Consider the following 23391-nt stretch of genomic DNA (forward strand, 5'->3'; position numbering starts at 1 on the left):
TCAACCCACACCTTTATAGACAGTGTTTCCCGACAGTTTTAAACTTTAGTTTGTCAGGGCCATCCGTCTCATCCATGTGCTTTTTTCAGCTCTCAGCTAAATTGGAGTTCACCCAGTGACTGGTTCTCATTTTTGAGTGTGCCAATTCAGAACTGCCAATACAAGTTCTCAGAAATATCTGAAAATCAAGGTTGGATTTCTTTTTTTTTTTTTTTTTTTAAGATTCAGTCCCTGATGTACAAAAAACAAAAGAACGGGGCACTATGTTTTTTCAATGCTTTGCATCGCGCTGTGTTTCTATCGCTCGATTACTGTGAGCGCTGTTCTTCCAGCGCGGTAAATATGCCTCTTGCCCGCAGTTTGGTGAGCCCCCCGTCGGTGCTCACATGATTTTCATGTTGAACTGCACGGGCGCCTCGGTCGGGCTGGCTTCCTCCGTCTCCTCCTTGCGCGGCACGTACTCAACCTCTATACTCGACTTGGCGTTGTCTTTCCCCCGACTCCAGAGGAACAATAGCACGAGACAGAAGAGCACGACGGCGAGGAAGGAGATAAATCCCATGGTGGTCGCAATGATGAGCGTCTTCACGTCGAACGGAAATGATACCGTGGTCCGGGTCACGTTGGCGCTCTCGTCGCTCGGCTGGTTGGCGATGAAGGCGAACGTCTTGTTGGGCTGGTGGGGCCAGTTGGGCGAGTAGCTGTGCACAAAGAGGTGGGCGGCTTTGGTGTCGTTGCCCGCCGCGTTGCTCGCGATGCACGTGTACGTGCCATTGTCTTGGATCTGAGAGTAGCGCACCTCCAGCGTGCCGTCGGCGGACACGGTGAGCCGCGAGCCCACCGTCTTGGCCGTGATGTACTCCTTCTTGGGCGAGAGCCACATGATCACTGGCACGGGGTCACCCTCGGCCTGGCAGGTGAAGTGAACTGTGGTTCCCTCGTCCACGTGGCTCTCTTGAACCTGGTAATCCGCTATTCTTGACTTCTGGCAAACGAAATAGCCGGCCGGCAGGACATCGGGGAAGTCTTTAAACTCTTTGCCGCGGACGACCTCGGGCGAGGCGCAGACGGGCTGCTGCCTGTTGAAGTTGAGCCTCCACCTGCGGCGGAAGACCCAGAGCAGGCGGCAGTCACACGCCAGCGGGTTGTCGTACAAGGCCAGCGTCTCCAGGTTCCCCACCGAGTGGAAGACCGACTCTTCCAGCGTGTGCAGGCCGTTGCCGGATACGTTGAGCACGCGCAGGTGGTTGAGGCCTCGGAAGGAGTAGGGTTCGATGGCGGCCAGCCTGCCGCCGGCCAAGTGGAAGGCCTGGAGTTTCTGCATGTTGAAGAGCTGATTTCCCTCCACGCTCTGGATGGGATTGAAGGACAGGTTCAAAAAGCGGAGGTGCCTCAGGTGACCGATGGCCTGGTAGGGGATGGCAGAGAGGTTGCAGCTGGTGACAGACAAAGACGTGAGGTTGAGGCCGTACAAGCACCTTGGGGTCATGGTATCCAGGGCGGGCATGTGAGCAATCTCCAGCACTCGGAGTCGATAGAGCCTCTTGAAGGAGTAATCCCTTACGACGGACACGTTGAAGTAGCGCAACCGCAGCGACAGCAGATTATGCAAATGGCTGAGAGCATCTGTTGGCACAGCGGCCAGCTTCCACCCCTCAATGACGAGGCTTTCCAGGCTGCCGAGGCCGTGGAAAGACCTCGGCGAGATAAAGACGAGGTCGCTATCGCCGACCTCAAGGGAGCGCAGGTTGTACAGCTCCTGGAACATATAGTCGAGCAGGATGACAATTCTGTTCTCGCTGATATCCAGCTGGGTCAGGTTGGTCATGCCCGTAAACACCCCCAGCTGGATGAGCTTCAGCTCGTTGCTCCGCAGGCCCAGCACCCGCAGGTTCACCAGGTTGCTGAAGGCGCCCGGCTCGATGGACGAGATGGCGTTTTCGTTGAGCTGCAGCTCCTCCAGCTGAGGGTAGTTGATGAACTCCTCGGGCCCCAGCGTCTTCAGCCGGTTCTTGCTGAGGTCCAGCATCCTGGTTTCGGTGGGGATGCCCTCGGGGAGGGCCGCCAGCCGCCGTCGGTGGCACACCACCGAGCGCTCCTGGCCGTTGCAGTCGCAGCGGGAGGGGCAGCCGGTGGTGGAGCCGGAGAGGACGGTGCCCAGCATCAGGATCAGGATGGGCTGCCAGCACGCCACCAAGTAGCTGTGCCCTCCCGCCTCCCCAGACACCATCCCACTTCTTTCCTGCAGAGGCACAAAAAAAAGAAAGAAGAGGGTCGTTAGACTGTAATGGCTGCACAAAAATGTCAGAATTACAGAATTACATTCCTAACGGATGGCAGGATCAAACGATGTGTGTGTGTGTGTGTGTGTGTGTGTGTGTGTGTGTGTGAGAGAGAGAGAGAGAGAGAGAGGGAGAGAGGGAGTGTATGCATGTGCGTGTCGGGGGAGTAGAGGAAGTTATGTAAACTCTGTCTATGCCAGTTTGGCTTCCAAGAGACAGAAATCAGGATTCAGCTCTGCCCTTTATTACATTTTAATTTTTAATGAGTGCCTCTATCGCGTGTCATTAATTCCATCCGAAGAGTGAAAATGGAGCAGATTTGAGAAAACAGGAGTCAGAAGTTTACTGGAAAGATGGACGGAAGGTCGCAGTTAACGCCGCACAATGGCATAAATGTAGGGATTAAGTGCATTTTGGGAGTTGAGAAATAATTGTCCTACTTTACATTGCATTGACATCCTCTGCAAGCGCATACTCTCCTTTGTTCGTTAGCCTTTTTGTAAGACTGAAAAAGTGATTTTATGCAACGCACCAAAAAACAAAACTGTCCAAATGTTCCAAAACTAGTCCAATAACTTGTGGGTATAAATGGCCCTAAAGGATTTTACAAACGACACATAGAAACAATAAGAAAACTCATCCTTTGCCAACAAAGTGGAAACTGTAACACTGATTTTTCCCACCAACTGTCCTCTGGAAGAAAAACACATTTGTTCCTTGCTGCCTGTTCGCTTCTCTCCGAAATGACAGAGTCAGCCAATCAATCAGAGCCCGGGATCGCAGCCTCCAAAACGCCCCGCCGCGCTTCTCACTTCTCCGAATGTTGAAAACAATTACAGCTGCTACCTGTCACTGATAGTTCCACCACTCAAACAGTTTTTAATTAGAACAACTGAGCAAAAAGAAAAGACAAAAAAACACCCCCGGTGGAACGCCTGGAAATAACTCTACCAAACTAACGTGACACGTCCCGGAGCTGTTAACCTTGCAGTATTACGAACATAAACAGCCACGGCTGTCAAGCGGCGAGAAGTGTAGAGAGAGAGAGAGAGAGAGAGAGAGAGAGAGAGAGAGAGAGAGAGAGATTGTCAGAGGACTTTAAATTCCCCCGATTAAGTTTAGCCTTTAACTTGCCCAAACTTTTAAGGTGCCATTCATCCTCCACACGGATCACATAACATAAGGCAGAGGTATGTTTTTTGATGGGTTTTTTTTGTGACACCAGACCAGGGACAACATTGTGCAGCAGTGGGAAGTGTTACGTAATGAACATAAAAGCGATAATTTCATCGACTCATGTTGTGTTGTTGTTGCCGTTGTCGGAATGCTGTGCTTTGCAGCCTGACACAACGTTCCGTCTTTGCTGTTTTGTTTTCGTTTTGCTTTTCTTTGCATTACTTGAGGGAGCAGCCCGGCTGCTGGGCCCCAAATGTTCCGCCGTCAGAGGCAGTGATGGAGGGAACCGCCAAGAACCGCCGCACCGTGGCTTTGTTACGCATGAGAGCTGCGACTGTGGAGGGTCTCGGCTGAAGCTGAAGAAGAGACGGTGGCGGAGCTGCGGCGGAACTGGAAAGCTGCTGTGAAGAGCGAGAAAGGTCGAGGAGCTCCTCCCACCGGCTGAGGATGAAAGCTAGCCCGTTAGCGGTTAGCAGTTAGACGTCGGCGAGTAGAGTAGATGCTGTGCAGCCGACTGCCGCGCGTTCAAAACAGAAAGTAAAAGTTGCTCATCGGGGCACCTCGGCTTCCGGCTCTGATGCAACATCTCTTCGTGCGTGTTGGTATTAATAGACCAAAGAGTGGAAAGGGAGCTTCAGGTGCCGCCGTGCGTGAACCACCGGGGGTCTCGGCGAATGTGGAACTCGCAAACTCAGTACTGGCTTTCGCAGCGGTGTTGCGTTTGATGTGAATCCTGAGCAGAGCTGCACCGCTGTGTCTGCCGAGTGCCAATCATTTTCGTGCATTTTTTTTTTTTTTTTACTGCGTCAAACCCAGAGCCTCTTTTGTTTATTTATTTATTTATTTATTTATTTATGACGCCTGACGCCTGCAGAGCTAGCTCATGCACACAACTCATGGCTGCATGCATCACGTGACTAAGCAGCTGATCGGTCGGGCGATTTAAACCCTTCCAACTTCCTTGGTTATTCCTCGTAATGCAGCTGCTTAAGGCTTCTGCTGCTTTGCGTGAGTAATCCTGATATCCTGCTACTCTGCATGCTTACTACACCAATGCAATGTATAAGTTTATTGCAATCCCACCACCTCCCCAGCAACCACCAGTCGGCTCTGTTTCTATGATCTCTTGCGGGGGTCTGCTATCCATTCCTGGCAATGTCTGCCAAGCAGATCATTTTCAAGGAATGAATAGATTGAGACGCCAAATTTGCTCCATTGTCTCTATGTATGCAGCCTCACATAATGCTAAATACAGATATTGCTTTCAATCTGGAGTTGTCTGACTGGAATATCTTTATTTGGATTTTTTCCCACAAAATAAAGGGAGCACCAGTCCCGGCCAGGTCACGCACACACTTACACGCAGACACACAAACGACAACAGGGGAACAGAGTAGCGCTGTTGCATTATTAAACTAGACAAGGAAAACCCAGACATCATTATGGAAGTACTCATAACAACCAGTCGACCATCAAACCGAACACAAACTAATTATCTTGTCTGAACACAAACTACATATATATATACACACATACATATATATGTATGTACATATATATATATATATATATGTATATATATATATATATATATATATACATATATATATATATATATACATATATATGTATATATATATATATATATATATATATATATATATATATATATATATATATATATATATATATATACATATATATATATATATATATTCATTTGCAAGTTTCTGCACGGATCATGCGGGCCAAATGTAGGCAGTACCGCGTCAAAACTGAGGGGGTGGTGTGGAGCACAACAGCTAAAAGCACGACAGCTAAAAGCCAAAGCAGCAAATGAGGCAAAGAAGAGACTAATAGAGATGATTGTGGTCTTGCTGAGGCAGAGTGACCGTACATGACCGATATGGCGGCGAACACAGGACTGCCCTCTGGTGGATGCGCTGTTTAACTTCAAGCCCAACCTCACGTGAGTGCTTGTGGTCAGCGACGGCAGGCAAAACACGTGAAAAAAAAAAAAACAAAAAACATCAAATTAGACTTCAGCCATGTTCAATCCAGGAGAAAAAGCAAATCTCAATATTTTTTGTGCCGGACGAACCTCTGACGACGGCACTTTTAGCCCGAAGCTCTATTCCACATTATTGGGGGGTTATTCAACAATGGCAACAATGTGATGAGAAAAATCTATCTTTTCCATTTCAAAGACTTTGATTCTATTATGCGAGGTTAATACAGTCTCAGTGCAAATATTCATCATAATGAACATTGTCATAATGTGTGGGGGACTGAATAGGCAGCGAGTCTTTGGGTGACTCCTTTATCTCACGAGTGCTGTGTGAGCGGCACAGTTATTATCACTCTAGTGCTTTCTGGAGCCGCGCCGCTTGTCTACCACATTTTTGTGACTTGGTGAAAAAAATAATACTAAAAAAAAAAAAAAAAAAATGAATGCCATTAGCGATGACGGTAAAGGTGAGCCGACTCTTTTGTCGAGTCAACAGAAATTACACATCAATCTGGGTCAATTATAGTGGCTGGGACAGCTCGGATTGCCTCGTGAGGGCTTCTAATGGAACAATAACTGCTGCTTTCGATCTCACTTCCTCCACAACTGCTAATTACTGCTGCCGGCATACGTCAGATGTGTCTGTCGTCAGCGCAAGCGTAATAAGCCGACCGTCAAAAGAAAAGGGAAAAAAAATAAAACAAGCGCTGTGGCGGCTCCTTTATTCCAACGGCGACATTTGCCTGGAGTCTGTTGATAAAATGGCCCCGAAATTAGGAAGAGGTTCACCGTTCATTTCTGCCCCCAGTCCACAATGCATAAAGTTTAGCTGCGACTAAGCCCCTTGTGACCTCACAAATGCAGTTTACGTCCTGGTTCGTCCGTCAGTTGAAGACATGAACGAGGTCATGGCCAATATTTCATTGTCATAATATTACAGTGACACGCATCCGTAGTGTACCAGTGAACTCAACGGAAATGAAAAATAAAGTCCAAGGTCCGAAAGAGAGGATCCGTTTTAGCAGGAGGCTACAAACAGAGGGCTAACTCGTCAAGCTTTCTGCTAAATCCACGAAAAGACAACGAGACAAACAGAAAGCCTGTTGGCAGTTTGGAGAAACTGACCAAACTTCAATAAAATGCAACTGAAAGGCAGAAATCTCTTTAGCATAATGTGATTAATTCTGATTAATTCTGATTAAATGCCAGATGCGAAACCAGTGGGTGGCCTAAACTCATCGGCACATACAGAAGAAGAGGGGAAAAAAAATAATGTTGACAAGTGTTTTGTTATTTATTTTTTTTATCTTCCCAGGCCAGAACCGTGCATGAGGACGAGGCTCGCTGGTGTCGCCGCTAATCGAGAAACAAGCGAGCGCGCCGGTGATTTTCTTACCGGAGCAACATGAATGATTTATGATTCAGAGTGTAGCGGGCGCTGTATCTGTGTAATCGGGCCTCACAGCCCAGATCTACTATCACGCCACTTTTGTTCTGACCTTGAACCATCATTTCGGATAAGAAAAAAGAAGAAGAAGAAGAAGAAGAAGATGGCAAATAATCTCTCAATTATAATAACCCGCTATCTCCTCTACCCCCGCTGTTGCCTTCTGATTACATTCAATCCCTTCGCCGACCCTTCGTCCCTGCTGTGATTCCTCCCGCAATACAACCGGACTAGAGCTCTTTTTTTTTTTTTTCTTCCTCTCCTCCCCGGCTTGTCTCTCTCTGCGGCGCTCTCACACGCTGCCGCTGTCATTCATCTCTGGCAGCCTCCGGTGTCTGAGTCTCTGCTCTTTTTGTTGCTGTGTGGTTCTGACGTGGGGAGGTGTCTCATCTACCCCAGAGCATCAGCGCACAATCGCCCTCTGGTTGTTGTTGTTGTTGTTGTTGTTGTTGCTGCTGCCGCCGCCGCCGCTGTTTTTGTTTGTTTTTTTAATCCCCCTCTTTCTCTATTTATTGTTAGACGCCTCAGTTGTGCCGCACGACGCCGGCGCGATCTCCTGGGACGCGAGAATAAAAGCCCTGAATAGTTTACGGCACGCAAACAGCCTCAGCGGCCTTTTCGCAAGACTGCCGCTGAGCGAGCGCTCCGCCGAGCCGCTGACTGCGATGCACTCTGTTTGCCGAGTGCGTCCCCGCGGGAAGGTTTCACCTCGTGACAGGGGTGGGCGCTACTGGATGTTCTGGTATCGACCCGATACCCAGCAAATACATGGCTTGTATCGATAACGCTGATACTTTTTACTTGAAATGTCATGATCTTTGATTCATTTTGTGATTTTGCGATTAGTTAGTTGATTATAAAACACAGGACAAAGACCATGGCAGATGAACACTTTTAGGAACTAAATACAATACAAAACAATTTAACAGTACATAAGTTATAAAGTCATTCACTACATGTAGTTGTGTACGAAAAAGTAAAAAAAAACGGAAGAGGATTAGGGTCACAAGAAGGAAAAAAAATAAGATTTTTTTTTTTAATTTCCAATTAGATAATAAAGTTGACATAAAAAAGACAAAATTCCATGAATAAAATTGAAATTTTGCGATGACTGTGAACGTGAAGTGAAACAAAATGTCGAGAATAAAGTCGAAAGGCTCTGCATGCAAGTCTAGTGGAGTACTTCTGTTTTCGCCAGTTTCCTGATTACTGTGGGTGAACCTTGTGGGATACACCTGTTTTCAGCAGTTTACTGTTAACAGTGGGGAACTGGGTTGATCCACCATCCATCCAGTCTACTCACTAATTTCCTCTTTCTTAACGTCAACTTTATTCACGAAATTTCGTCTTTTTTAACATCGACTTTATTCACGGAATTTAGACTTAAAACTCGAAATGAAAACTTAAATAAAAATCTCCTTCCATTTTTTTCTCTTCTTGCGGCCTTAGTCCTCTTTTGTAAAAAAGTGAGAAATGGCAAAAAATGAAAAAAAAATGTGACAAAAAAAAAAAATCCAACAATGCAACAAAAATTACCTTCCATTATCACGAGATATAAAGTCAGGTTGAAGGTCCTCCAGAGAGAGATAGTGAGAGAGAGAGAGAGAGGGAGAGAGAGAGAGAGAGAGAGAGAAGCAAGGAGGAAGTGAGGAAGTTGAAGTAAGTGGCCTGACTTCTAAGAGAAACTGCACCAAAAGTATCGACCTCGTCACGGGAGTATCGATCCGATATCAACACTCCTTGGTATCAATACCAACGATATTTAGATCAACGCACCCAGAACTACCTTGTGAGTGCTTTCGTGGATTCGGAATAATTGCGAACCTCCCATTCCCCTCCCCCATATACCTCAAAGAATTTGAGGTATATCGCTTTTGATGAGTGACGTACGCAGGTTGGAAGCCGCCTGCGCTACGTGGTCCATTTCAGCTCAGTGGACAAACACGGTTCGCCTTTGATTAAAGGCAGTGAGCCGCCCGTTCAGCAGCCTCGTCACAGGCGCCCTTTCACTCTCTCTCTCTCTCTCTCTCTCTTGTTGTCCCCACGTTTTCATCCGGTTTTGCGCGCAGAACGCCGACATCCTTGAGAGACTTGAACCGTACGCAGCCGTCTTCTTGTACAACCCACGTTTCATTCAGCGGCGCTTTCATTCCTGTTTATAAATGATTGGACCCTGCGGACCAAGCTAGCGGCGTCGGTTTTCTTCATTATACATGTGAGCGCCGTGCTCATTAGCACCCCCTCTTTCATACAGCGGCGAACGTATCCCCGGCAGCTTTGATTATTCTGCGACTGTTTATGGATGCAAGCCGGGGAATATATAAAAAAAAAACGGGCGGTGGTGGAGAAGGGGGTGAGGGGGCGGGGGGGGCGTCGAAGCCGATGAGCTCAAAAATGATGGCTAGCGATGATTTTGAAGTAAAAGTTTGTTTGTTTTTTTCAAAGAGCGAAAAACTCACAGATGTCTAATCGTCTGGGACGGTCGGAGCTGAAAAATTTGGAATGCGACAAACGCGCTTGCGAGGAAGCTTTGGTCCGACACGCACCTTCTTTGTCACACTTTGTGAAATGTTTTGCCTCCAGTGTCATCAACAGAGTTAACATGCCGGTATTGTGGGCTACATTGTGCCATATGTTTGCAGAGCTACGTGCGCCATTTTATCTTTGACTTGATTTAGGAACTGAACGATCCAGCGGTCAGAGTCTCATGGCATTGCTACACAGGTGCTTTGATACTGTTCTTTCCCACCAAATAATCCTGTCCCATCCCAGGGAGCAAACTCTTCCTCTTTTGAATTTTGTCTTGTCTTGCAACGCGAGGATTAAGTCGGTCCCGTGGCTCAGCGGCAGGAGTGAAATCAGCACGCGGCTGACACATCTAAATGAGGCGGCGGCTTACTTCTGTCTCATGTTTAGGTGAGGATAAACGGCTGCTGACATGGAAATGTCTTCCTGGTGGGGCTCGACGTACAGATCTAAATGTTGATGGTATCACTACCAAGGTTGGTCGTGGAGCAATACTTGATGATGAGATTGGTGTGTTTGTTGCAGTTTCTCTTCTAGGTGTCCAGCAAATTACCCCCAACTTCTTCATGGCTTCTCTCCAAGTATGTTCAAGTTAACAGTTATACTGATAAATAGTTTTGTAATGTAATTAGTAAATGAAAAAAAAAAAAAAAACATGTCAGTTTGGCTAAAATCTTTGTCCTTTGTTCTACTATCATCACAATAAACTAACGAAAGGCAAAATCTAAAAATGGTTCAATGATCTTGACATTTCAAGGATAAGTATCTGTGACGGTATCAGTGATACTCGCCCTGTATTTGCTTGGTATTGGATTAATACCAAGACAACCAGTATCGCCCAACCCCTACGTCCTGGGAGTGTCGTAGCCGCCAGTTTAATATTACAGTGCGTATAAACATCAATAATCAGCGATTGTCCTGACGGCCCGGAACTGAGAGAAGCCCGTTCTTCACTTCTCCTGCTTGCTCCAATTTCAGAGAGTATGTGCTACACAAAACAAAGCCTGAAACCGGGCCCTCGGTGATGTCACCGAGGGCACCCATCTCCTCTGAGACTGCCGGGTTGTGCATCAAACACATGGAAAGCATCAGTAGTTAGCGAGAAGCTAAAACCTGAAAAAGGTTTTAGCGAGAGGCTGTAAAAGGAGCAGGAGACACTCGGCTTCTGGGAGGTTGCGACGCCGGAAGTTGACGATGAAAAGCAGAGACTTGGTTTTAATACGGGCACATTATCTGTCCTACGCCTGGATCCAAATGCATCTTGGCAGGCAAACAAAGGTTATATAACAAATTTACGACAACCCGCTATGTTGAGGACTTGATTGAACGCCGTTCAAAAGGCGTCTATGTGCGTCTGCGGATCGCGTCGACTCATCGGCGCCGCCCCGGAAAGACGGGGCGGCGGGATGAAGAGACGCTGACAAACACTGGGAACCCTGCAAACCTTTTAAATAAATAAACAAATAAATGAACCGCCACATGGTTGGAGGGTTTTTTTTGGTTTTCTTTTTTTTTTTTCCCATGCACGGATCAAAACGCTGGGAGAGGAACAAAACGATTGGGTGCAGGGGAAATATTCTTTGGGGTCGGCAAAGTGTGCGACTCGTTTGATGGCGCTGTCCCCAAGCTCGCCGGGCTCCCAGCCAGTGGCGGCAGCGTGCATTTGCCTCCCTCACGAGTCACTCGGAGGAGCGGAGGCCCACACCTATTTTGGAAAGGCGATAGCGTCAGCAGAGATTAGAGGAGGTCCGATAATTACAGTAATCAGCAGACCGGGTCGGGCGGATGCGCGGAGGGGCCGTGTTCTCGTTGTCACTTTGCATCCGCATGTAACCCCCGGGTGCAGTCGCATCGCTGCAGTGATTTGGTGCGGCAAAAAAAGAGGAGCCGGCAGTGAGAGTTTTGAACTTTAAAAGGGGAATTCTGCGTCTCCTCGTGGCGCCCGTGCACGCTGGAGCTGGAATAGCAAACATCGGGGATGTTTTTTCCTTCTACCACCGAAGAAGATAAAGAGAAGCCAGTCCATGCCCATTTTCAAATCCCTGTTATTCATCCAGGAGGTTTTGCTGACTGTAGGCGTGCTGTATTGGAACTGGTGTGGATGTTTTCTTTTTAATATGTTGATGACAGAGTACATTGTTTTTGATATTGTTTGACTTTAACACAATGTTGGCGGTTAGGGTTAGCCCTCTGTTTACAGCCGCCTTGCTAATACTGTGTTTTTTGCATTTTTGCAAGGGTGCAAAAACAAGGCCGTCTCTGGGGGGGCGGAGCCAACTGGCTGGAGGGTGGTCACTCACCTGGCTTCTGCATAAAGGCTACAAAACCAAGGTGGCCCTGTGTTGTGATACATAATAACAATAATACTTTATTATGAATTTGAGGGAATAAGCCAGTGCCATTTCTACCAATAGAGACACAAAGTTTCTGAAAAGTGGACCAATCAAAACTAAGTAAGAATGGGCAGTTGACTGACGGGCTACACTTTTTTTTATTTTGAAACTTTTTGAATTATTTTTTTTATTTTTATTTAAAAGAGACTGCTCGGAGCTACTCATACTGCAGCCCTCCTCTCTGCGAGAAGGGAATTTTGCATAATTGTCTTTACAAAAGGAATCACGGTGGTGGAGCGCATCAGCCAGATTCTGCAAGCAACCACCTGCACCTTTCAAGTGCAAACACATTGCTTCAAATGATGTCAGGGGAAACGCAACTATAAAGGCAGCTAAATCTTTTTAGCCCAACGGAAGAAATCTCTGCTTCTTCCTGGAGGTTATGCGAAGCAGCGCACGCGCACAACTTTGCCTTCTGCATGAATGAAATGTAAAATATAAAATATATAAATAAAAAAGAAATGAAGCCCTGCAGATTCTGCCACAAATGCCGGTTGATCGCTGGCACTTTGCCGGCGTTGTTGGCAGGATGGCTGCGTATCTGACAGGAGGCACTTAAAATAAATAGTGCTGGAGAAAGGCGGTTGTGGGGGTGCAGACGCCCGTTTTTCTCCCTACACATTCCTGACAACTGTAGTCACTGGAAGTGAAAACCAGCAGCCACCATCCGCACTCCCATTTAAATGTCAGTCCCAAAGTGCCTTTACTGCACTCGCCACAACAAGGCGCTTGTCAGTTGTTAGCAAACATGGTGGTGGCGCGAGCGGAGCGGCACGCAGCTTGTAGAATTTTATTTGACTTGTCATCAAATCTTACAGGAACACAAAAAACAGCTCCTTGTTTATCAAGACCAATTTTTTTTTTTTTATATATAGTTTATAGTTTATACGTTTTTGTTGTTTTTCGTCAAATCATACAAGGAAGTAATATTTGTGCTTATTTGCCCTGCACAATAGAGCAACAGGAAGCCCGCGCGGCAACTGGCTCACTCAGATTTCAAATCTGAAATCTAGTTCCATCCGTCTTGCCGACCTCCAGCAGGAAATCGGTCGTAATTTTTTACGATGGATTGCAACCAGCAACCGTATCAGCTTCCTTTATGAATAAATAGGTGAGGGGTCAAAGGTGAGAGGGGACAGATTTACCGCACAACACCAGGGCGGAGCGACGACTACTACACCGTGGCCAAGGCTCAAGAAATGAACCTACGCAGCGGTTTGAAGTGGAAAATAAAATCTGCAAGATTACTGGAAACTGTTTTTCCCCTGCAGAAGTTCAGTTTACAGAGCACAGTTAACGCCAACACCTCACGCCAGACACATTTTGATTTTGTCCGCTTCAACAACTAAGCTTACATTGTATGCCCACTTTCAAGTTCTATTTAATTTTCAATTTTAAAAATATACTTTTTTTTTGTTGCAAGTTTTTGAAGACCTCCGTTAGTGGTTGTTCAAAGGCAAGGAAGCAGACTTGGTTCACGAGCAGATCACATTCTCTGATTCCTATCATCTGCATCTGTAGCAGCAGAGATCGGAACGTGGTCAAATAATCCAGGTGTCTTCCCGACGTTCCTCCGGTTCCCAATAAAACTGTTTGTTGTTTAAATGCATTTTTAAAAACTGTAATGGTCATCAGAATAAAGCACAGTGAGGTTAGGCCGAGTTGTGATTATGCTTGTAAGGTCAACTGGCACGGACCAATGAGGAACGCTGCCCGACCGAGAACGTCGCTGACGCCAGCCGGACGACCTGTTTCGTTAGCTCCAAAAAGACACAACCCACCCAACGCTAGCACACAAAACATACCGGGAGACACGCGCTATTTTCCTGATGCTGCACTCGACGCGTAAAAGGCTTTCAGGGAAAGTCAGATAATGCAACGAAAATCACCGCCTGTTTTGTTCTTGTTTTGTTGAGTTGCTTTTTTTTTTTTTCGTTGCCTCCCACAGCCTCTCCAACGAACGATGACGCCAAAAGGATTTGTGAAAGGTTCCATGTTGTGCGTCGCCTGAAATAAAAACATAATGTACGCCATTAATAGCAATGCCTGCCGACGTTCCTGTACCCGGCTGCCTGTTACCTTCACAAATGAACTGTTATGTCCCCGATTCCTTTTTTTCAGGTCATCAGGTTTACTAGGCCTGCACATGGCCGACGCCTCTCTGGGTGTTCCACTGGGCTGAAAGGCACCTGAGTGCTGGCTGGCTGGCTGGCTGGCTGGCTCACTGGCTGGCTGGCCGGCTGGCTGGCGTGCTCCTCTCATGTTCTCCCTCTCCACTACTGACCTGGAAATAACCAGTTTCAAGATGAGCAGGCTCCTCTCATCACCTGCGTGCGACCGAGGCGAAGCCGCTCGCCTTTCATCCTCCATCTTGCGCCGATTTAACGTAGCCTTTCTTGTCCCTGCCCCGACTCTTCCCTCACGGTTACCTCGCACTGGGCGGAGGCTCCGCTCACGTTTTGGCCGAGATGACAATGATTGTCGGGGTCAGACGGCAAAGGTGGAGAAAGGTTGCAACGCCTTTGGACGGTTTTTATGACGTGGATAAAAGCAAAAACAAAAAAAAAACACGAAGCTGCCAAGTTCCTTTCAGCCGCTTTGTTTTCCGGTGCTAAGAGCGACGCATTAAAACCTCCCTCCTGCAACGTGCGCCGCCAGAACGCGGCTGCTTGTAGCTAATTAACAGCGGAGAGGAGAGATAAAGGGACTGATGCCAATCGGTGCGGGGAAGAAAAAAAAAACAAGCGTTAAGAGAAGGAGAACGACGACTCTCGCTGAAATGTGGGTGTCAGCCGCGTTTGAACCAAAGCTTTTCGCTGCGTGCGGGGCCGCACGGCTCCGTCTCACCGCGTGCAAAACACAACATAAGCACTACACCAGAGAGAAAAGTCACATGGTACAAAGTCGCTGGTAGGCACTTTTAGATTTTGGATTTTCTCCCCTGAAAATAATAACAATGACAATAATCCTTTTTTAAAATTCATGAGAGTGGAGAGTCCTCACATATTTATCAGTAAAAAATAGAACTTTATAAAATGCGCGATATCAAGATAAATTGTGCATGTTTTTATTCAGAAACGGGATTTGTTGCCATCAGCATTAAGAAGCTGAACAGTATTTAAAAAAAAAAAAAACCCCGCTAGCCGAATTTCATTGAGAATTAGTAGTAGTAGTAGTAGTATGAATAGCGTAGTAGTAGTAGTAGTAGTAGTAGTATAAGTATTTAAGAAACTTGTTGGCACTTCATCACTTTATTCTCAACCAGTCACAGGGGGCAGAGCTACAAGGCTACAGGAAGAATAGGAGAAGAAGACAGGCAGAAGCAGCAGATGGAGAGAGGATTTTTAGGAAGTCCCGTAACTGACTGAGTTGGGATTATTCTCGTTGCTCGGAGTCAGCCAATCGGAACGCTGCTCTTAGGTCAAGACAAACTGGCACGGTAATTGTACTCAACTCGTTGCTCACCTCAGCTGATGCAGATATCAAACGAAAAGGCATTTGACCATTGTTGGGACTGAAACTTTTGTCTCAAGCAATATTCCTCAAGCACAGCAAAGCCCAAGACTGAAGCTAGCTTTGCCTAGCCTAGCCTGAGCTATTTTAGCAAAACTCCAACTAGAGTTCGATTTTAGTGCTGGGATTGAAACTTTTTTCTGAAGCGACACTCCTGAAGCTCAACAAAGCCTAAGACCAAATGTAGCTTAACCTAGCCTTGCCTGAGCTAATTTAGCAAAACTCCAACTAGATTTCCTGATCCCTTTTAGTACTGTTACAGAAAACTGAAGACTGAAGCTAGCTTAGCCTAGCCTGAGCTACTTTAGCAAAACTCACACGAGATTTCCTGATCCCTTTTAGTGCTGTTACAGAAAAGCCGAAGACGGAAGCTAGCTTAGCCTAGCCTAGCCTGAGCTAATGAAGCAAAACTCCAATTAGATTTCCTGATCCCTGTTCGTGCTTTTACAGAAAAATCAACACAAGCAGTGTTCAGCGTGTCAGCCAGCAGTGCGAGAACTCCACCAATCAAACTGGCCACATTAGCAATTAAAGAACCGTTGGGCTGAATGTTCCACCCGCACGCTCCGTAACTCCGGCCTGATTTATACCAGATTCTGGTGAGTCTTAACGAGGCCTTGGGCTCTTTCCAAAAAAGAACCCCCACCCCCCGGCCCTCCCCCGACCGCTACTCTGCTACTTTCACACTGGACAGGTAGCGTTCAGCGTCTACAACCATGTGTGGGAGTTCTGAGCGATATAAGCTTTTGAGCTGGGAGCAGCTGCCCACGGGTTTTTTCTTCTTCTTTTTTTTTTTATGGGGAGTCTGTGAGTGCCAGAGGGAGTCAACCAGACAGGCTGCCGAGGCAAAACAATTAATGTGGAAGAGGCAGTAAAGCAAAGACAAAGCGGCGGCGGGTTATTCATTTACTCAGATAAGCAAAACTCAGAGAAAAAAAAAAGAAAAACAGGGGAAATAATGCTAAATGGAGATTTAATTTGGCCGTCCAATTATTCATTTTTTTCTGGTTTAAATTAGGATGACTCGTCTTTTGGCGGCTAATTAAATGATTATTTTACTGATACTATATGCCTGATATGTTTCATTAGAAAAGCAGGATTAGACTCCCATCATTCCAAAGGGAAATTGGCTCAACATCACATAATTTGTGATTGAGACCCAGTCGAGAGTCACTGCACACCAGTGCCAGGCCCTTAATAAGGCAGGTTGCGGGAGCGCCGAGGTCGAGTTAGATCTTATCACGTGGTCGGGCAGAAGGTGAAGCCTCTCAATTAAAAAAAACACCATCAAACGAAGTCCCTGCCGCCTTTTCAAGCCGCACCATTAACATGCAGACGCGTTTCCGGCTCCATTGACGACGTGTAACAGTAATTCTACAAAAGAGGCTTCTCCCTTCATTAATACCAGTCCTCTTTAAAGTCAAGACGGATAAGCTGGAAATTACACAAACCTTTATCCCTCCAGCTCACCATTGGGGGAATTTAAAGATGCAGTTTTTTTTGTTTAGTTTTTTTACGTTTTCTTGGACCAGGGATCGAAGAGAAAAAGGAGAAATGCCACGCTGGAGGCAATTCTGCCTCGGAACGAGACGTGCGCGGCCCTTTACGGGGAGCTCAAAGTGAGATTCCGTCGAGATTTTCGCACCGTCACCTGGGTAATGATCACCGGTCGCAGCGGCAGGATTGAAGCCGAGGCGCCGGCGTGTTTCCTGAGCGGGGAGGGACGGAAACGTGCGCTGTTCCACCGCTGAATCATAGACTTGGCTCGCACTTGATTCAAATTGCTTTCTCCGCTTCTCCTCTTTGCCTGGGCGAGAGGATTAATTGCTTAGTGCCCCTCGCAGTTTGGGAGAATACAAAATGCCGAGCGGTAATTCCTCATGTTCCCTCTTTTCTTAAGCGCCTCAGAGGGACCGCCGTGCGAGCGCCGCCGCGTTGGTAGCGAATGGCATCCGAAAGCAGAGGCTTATAGGTGAGGATGAACGGGAGATGGAGGATCTCTGCGAGGTTCCCCCGCTGTGAACTCTCCCCTCTGCCGACGCACACACACACACACACACAGGCACACACCTCATCGACCTCTGACCGGCTCATATTTTGCATGAGGCTGTTATTATTAAATTTAAATGAGGGCGGCCGCTGCCGAGCAGCAGGACGGCGACCTTCTGCATGCATTTGCGGCGCGACTATCTGAGCGTCCTGTGACAGATCTGCTTCCGCTCGTCGCCTCGCGCCTGCTCAGCGCACGTGGCCAGCGATGCCCCGGCTATTTATTTTCCAATTCTTTTTTTTCCTCTCTCTATCCCACCTCGCCGCCTCCTGCTGGAGGTGGCTGATGTTACGCGTTACGCAGCAGCGTCTCCCTTGGCCCGGGCTCCGGTTTCAGGGGCTGATTCAATACAGCCGCCCTTGATGTTTTCTAACCAGTTTATATGCGGCTCCTCCAGGGGCGTCGCAGATCAACTGCAATGTGTGGGAGTGCCCTGATTCCTGCTGCTATTCAAGAAGGTTATAATTTGAGCTCCAAATGCAACAGGGGACAAATGAAATGCGAGAGACCTACGGGTGGGCAAGGTTCAGGAGCCTCTCGGCGGTGACGTTGCAAACGGCAAACTCTGAGCAGGTTCTCACGTGCTCATTTTTCAGCCATGATAAACACAAGCGGTTTTAGCTTTTCATCCATCCAAACATCCATCTTTGACCATCGGTTCGTTGCATTTCTTTGTTGCATCGTATTTGTTCAACGCAAAATCTGCATCGTGAAAAGCGACAGAAAAAGTTCATCAGGCCCGAAGGTTCCCTTTGCTGTTTGAACAAACCCTCCTTCGGTTCAGTTTCCTTTTCTTTTCTTTTCTTTTCTTTTCTTTTTTTTAAATCTCAGAGTGCGTTTGTCCTCTTGCACGTTCGGATTATTCAGCGTTCAACAGCAACAAACACGCGTTCCAGTCCTACTTTCAGTGCCACGTGAATCCCCCTGATTGTAAACTGGTGAAACCGGGATAAATAAGTCAACGCATGCTTTGACTGACTTGGACACAAATGAGGAAGCCTGCTGCCTGTTTCGGCATCTTCACGCTCAGCGTCGGGCTCTGCGAGGCCGCGCGGAGCGCCGCGCAGCTGAGAGCCAAAATATTAACGAGGCGACGGAGAGCAAAAAGTAAACAAACGGTGGATTTTCTTTACGGTTGTTGGGGGTGAAAAAAGCAATTTGAAATGAAAGAAGGTGAGGAATGTTTACAGATCACCACGTCGCAAGTTAATTATGTGCTCATTTGAATCACCGTGACTACTGCTGGTGCAACTCCATGCTGGGATTTCTATGAAGCGTAACTGCAAATCTCACATCATCAACTGGCGGCGGTAACGTTCACCTGCGGGGGCAAAAAAGGGTGTGATTAAAATCAGGCGCGATTTCTCGCTCCCCGTAGTTGTAATTCTCGACGCAAGCTGTGTGCACGCTTTGCACGATTGCATGCGATCCTTAATCAGTCCATCAAAGAAATAATGATAATAATAAAAAAAAAAAAAAACAACTAAAGGGAGGACGCTTTTCGCGATCTGTTTTAAAAACAATTTCACCCATCGGTAATGATGGACGCACGAGACACATCCCCGCCACATGCTCCATCTCATTTCAATCCATTGAAATTGGGTTGAGTGCTCCCGAGCTGCAGACGGGGCGCACGGAGCGAAACGCATAAACAACCCACCAAAAATAAATATTCCAATCAGCTGTCATAACCTGATTAGGGCGGCTGCGTCAAGAGCTTTGTCTGCTGCCATCAAGGAGGCGGCAAGAAAATAGACTTTTGCCACTCGGAGCCCGTTGGAGCACCTCTCGCTGTGAGTTTGTTTTTTTTGTTTTTTTGTTTTTTTTTGTTTTTTTTTTCATGCAAAGGCTGCCGTTAAGAACACACACACAGACAAAAATGGAAGAAGAGGGGGGGGGGGGAGATGAAGAGTGTCCTCTCGAAGCTGTCTGTCTCCTGGAGCATGATTGCAGAAGAGGCACGAACAGGAGAAAATTAAACGGCGAGACTCGTCCGTCCAGCCCGCGTGGATGATCGCAGCTCGTTGCCAATCAGACGCCCCGCACCTCGCCACCCATCCATCCATCCATCCATCCATCCATCCATCCATCCATTCCAACCTGTGACAAATTAAACACCTGCAGAGGATTCCTCCTCGCCGCTGCCGGAGAGCTCCGGAAAAAAAAAAAAAAAAAAGGGGTGGATCATTAGCTGGGAAGGAATAACTGCGGCTCTAAGACGACTTTATTGGCTCTTAGGGGTAACAGGGAATGTAAATGAGGACAGACTGGTGGAGGTTTTGGCAGGGAGGGGGGGCAGCAACCATCCTGGCACTCAGCACTCAGGGTAAAATACACACACACAAACACACAGCGAGCTCAGCCTCGCACCTTTAGTCGTGATTGTAAAATGAATAAAAGGTGTGGACGTAGAGGTGAGCCACTATTGCACAACGCAGCATTTACAGTGTGAGCAAAGGCATTGAAGAAGGTTGGGTGGGTGGGTGGGTGGCGGCGGTGGGGAAGGAGGAGGTGGGACACCAAAGCTGCATAAAGTGCACTCAGATATTCTCGTTTCCCTTTCGCACGGCGCAGACCCGGATCGCTTAGCGCGGAGCAAAACCAAAGCCAATCTGGATGACAAAGCACAAATACGATCCGGAGCCCTCTTCACTGGATTACCCCCCTTCACCCCCTGCACCCCCCCCCTCCCCCCCCTCCCCTCCCTCCCCCACTCCAAGCCTCCGTATTTACCCAGGACTCACATTTTTTTCCCCCTTCCTCTCCCTCCTCCCCTTTCACCCTTTGCCTTAATTTGCTGTTGTGCGATATCCCCCCCCCCCATTGGCCTCATCGCTGCACCATCATAAATCTGATCCAACGCCTCAGACAGCGCTTGAATAAAAGAAGGGAAAAAAAGGGGAGGGGGGGGGTAGCACAGGGACGGAGCACTTACCAGGACTGTCATGCAGAGAATTCTAATTCAGGCAGCTCCATGTTGCCAAGGAAATTCAAAATGCCTCCGAAAGCATGGAGACGGCGGAGGGGGACGCAGGATTTGCCAGTGGCCGGATCAGGATGGGATGGGATGGGATGGGAGAGGAGGAGGAGGAGGAGGAGGAGGTCTGGATGCTGGAGGAGGAGGAGGAGGAGGAGGAGGCGGAGGCGGAGGCGGCGGTGTGGATCCCTCGTCTGGTCCTCCGCGGAGCATCGGAGAAATGCCTCCGTCCTGGCGGCGCGGCGCTAAATCCGGCGGCGCTGACAGCCTCTACATGTAAACACTGGGGCGGCTCTGCTGCTGGCTCACACACGCTCACATACATGCTGCTGCACCTCCAAGAGGGAGAGAGAGAGAGAGAGAGAGAGAGAGAGAGAGAGAGAGAGAGGCAGAGGGGAGGGGCGGCTGATGAGCGAGGTGGAAGGAGGAGCTGCAGTGCACTGGGAGAAGAGCTGCGCGAGCGGCAGCGGGGGGGGGGGGGGGGGGGTGAGAAGAAAACGCTGTGTGATCGCACCCGCACCACCAGCAGCACAGCGGCTCCCCACTCTGATTGTTGTTTACTGTAGTTTTCACTGTTTGTGGATAAGGTGGCTGCGCGTGTGCGCGCGCAATGATCTGGTGAGGAGGAAACAGGATGATGGTGATGATGATGATGATGATGATGGGGAGGGGGGGGGGGGGGATCAGAGCGCTGCCTGCCTGCCAGCATGTGCGTGCGTGTGCGTGCGTGTGTGGTGACGGTGGAACGTGGGTGAAGTAGGGAGAATTATAAACATGCAAATACAGCAGGGGGATGAAAATGAGCAATGGGGGGGCTGAGCAGGAGCAGGGGGGTGCGGTGGGGGGGGGGGGGGTGTCGGTGATGAAACTACAGGGGATATACAGCAAAAAATGAAATTCAATTTCTGCAGCAGGGAGACCTGGTAATGAGAGGCAGCTTAAGACCGGGCCCCGGTGCAGATGGAGGAGCATTGTTTGGGTTGTGCGCACACACGCACACACACACACACACACACACACACACACACGCACGTGTGAGGATTCTGGCCAGAGTGGAGGATTTACGCCACCTGTGTTGCAAAGTGACAGTGAATCATCAGACAAAAACTCACCTTTGCAGCAAGGAGAAGGGAGGTGGTGGGCTGGTGGAGGGGTGGAGGGGTGGAGTCGAGGGCACCGAGGCGCAGCCGTCTTAATGGCCAGCCGGAGTGGGTGGGGGGTGAGGGTTGGGGGGAGTGGGGGGGCGGGGGGGGGGCACTGCTGGCACTCGCATGCTGGCAGTGCCAGGGAGGCTCCACAGTCAGGGAGTGTTTATGGGAGATTATGAGGCTGAGGATTTAGTGGAGTGGTGGCGAACACAAAGGGGCTCCTGGCCACTGAGCCACCCCGGTGACAAACGCCGGGCGGATTACGCCAAGGCAATCTGCTCGCATCGCAAAGTTCCTGTGAGAGGGGAGTCTGCTGGACTTTAATTGATTAGTTTAATTGCTTCTTTTTTTCTTTCTTCTTTTTCTTGAATCTAAAGTGCCCCCCCCCCCGTCTGATACGTGACGAATTCTGTAGCCAGGTGAAACATTATGTCGAAAAGTCAACCGAGCAACACATTTGTGAGATTCCCTCGTTTTTACCCCCCGTATCAGAGGATTCAGAGCTCCGCACACACACACACACACACACACACACACAAACAATATAACAGCGCGGAGGAAGGGGGCGAAATACGGAGGCGGGCAGGTGGAGGGAAAAAAACAGGCCGAGTGCTCGACACCAATATGGCATCAACAAAATTTATGGCTCGTTGCTCCGAACTATAGGAGCTAATCTGGAGGAGATGAGTTATGACCCTGTGTCAGAAATAAAACCTGATGAAAGGTGAGCAGGCAAGAAATTTGAATAGAAGACAGCCGACATGCAGGTGGGTGAGGGGAGTCGGGGGAGGGGGTATTAATTTCATTTTTATTTTTATTTATTTATTTTTTTCATGCTTTGAATGGTTTCGTGGCCACCACGGCCACTTAGGAGAGATTGGACCGCTGATTCATGACATCTGCATTTACATTCATTGAAGCGATTTCTCCATTAGCTGACAAGGACTTTTCCCGACGGCGCGACTCCGTGATTTACGACCGCGCCTGCCGCAAAGAGACGTTCGGCCGCGAGAAATACGGCCGGCGTTTTTCACGTTCTGGTGCCGCCGAGACCAAAAATCTCGGCGTTCACGTCTCATTTTTCCGCGGCCGGCGCATAAAAATTGCGAGCGGGTATTTTTTTGTCGCTTTTAATTGATTTCGCACCGTTCACAGCCGCCGCTCGGGCCCGGGAAACGGGCCCCGTCCACCGGAGAGCAAAATCCGAAACTCTTTCATTAAAACTGATGAGAGCGAAGACGCAAAAGTGAAATTGATTTGCCGTTGTACCTGTTGTGGGTTTCTAATTCGCCCTCTGATGGAAACACAAACGGACGCCGAGAGGTAATTGGAAGCTTCCAAACACATTTGACTCTCTGCTATGCCCCTTACTTAAATGGTAGCGCTCCAGTCGTATGCTAGCAACTGTGACTTGGGCAATGCCATTCCGACAGTTAGCTTAGCCAACGGACAAAGGGGCAGAACGTTTTTAAGCTTTTCTTCAATCTACGGTTTTTAGATCTATGTTTTTTTGCATTTAAATACATCATTGGCGAAGGCGAAGGCTTCTCGATGGATTCCGCCTTCGTCAGCGCCTGTCTGCCGCTCGCTCGACTCTGCTCCATCACGTCCCTCAAAGCAAGAAGTCTTAATGCGACTATTAAATTTATATTAGCAAACCTAATGGTTTTGGACTTTAGTTAGAGGCCGCTGGCTGAGCCTCGGCCCTCCAATTGGGGGTTTCTGCCGCCGCAGAGCTCTTTCCGTGTGCAGCCTACTGTGATCTCGCTCAAACATTCAGCTAAACATCTGGAGTTTCTTTTTTTTTTCTTCCCCTTCCCTCCCCTCAATAGAATTCGTCGTTGTCGCCAAAATAAGAGACAAAAACAAAA

General features: G+C 48.2%; 1 protein-coding gene across 1 annotated transcript; it reads right to left on the reverse strand.

Moving 5' to 3' along the window:
- Positions 1-215: 215 nt before the first annotated feature.
- lingo1b (leucine rich repeat and Ig domain containing 1b) lies at positions 216-20706 on the reverse strand. The gene is made up of 2 exons (XM_076025626.1): positions 20331-20706; positions 216-2242 (listed from the first exon to the last, which is right to left on the reverse strand). The coding sequence occupies exons 1-2, from the start codon at positions 20340-20342 to the stop codon at positions 383-385; spliced, it is 1872 nt and encodes a 623-aa protein (XP_075881741.1). The 5' UTR covers positions 20343-20706; the 3' UTR covers positions 216-382.
- Between the last annotated feature and the right edge of the window lie 2685 nt (positions 20707-23391).

The sequence above is a fragment of the Nelusetta ayraudi genome, unplaced genomic scaffold, assembly GCF_046127955.1.
Source record: "Nelusetta ayraudi isolate G7.1 ecotype Tasmania unplaced genomic scaffold, CSIRO-AGI_Nayr_v1 ptg000002l, whole genome shotgun sequence".
NCBI lineage: Eukaryota > Metazoa > Chordata > Actinopteri > Tetraodontiformes > Monacanthidae > Nelusetta > Nelusetta ayraudi.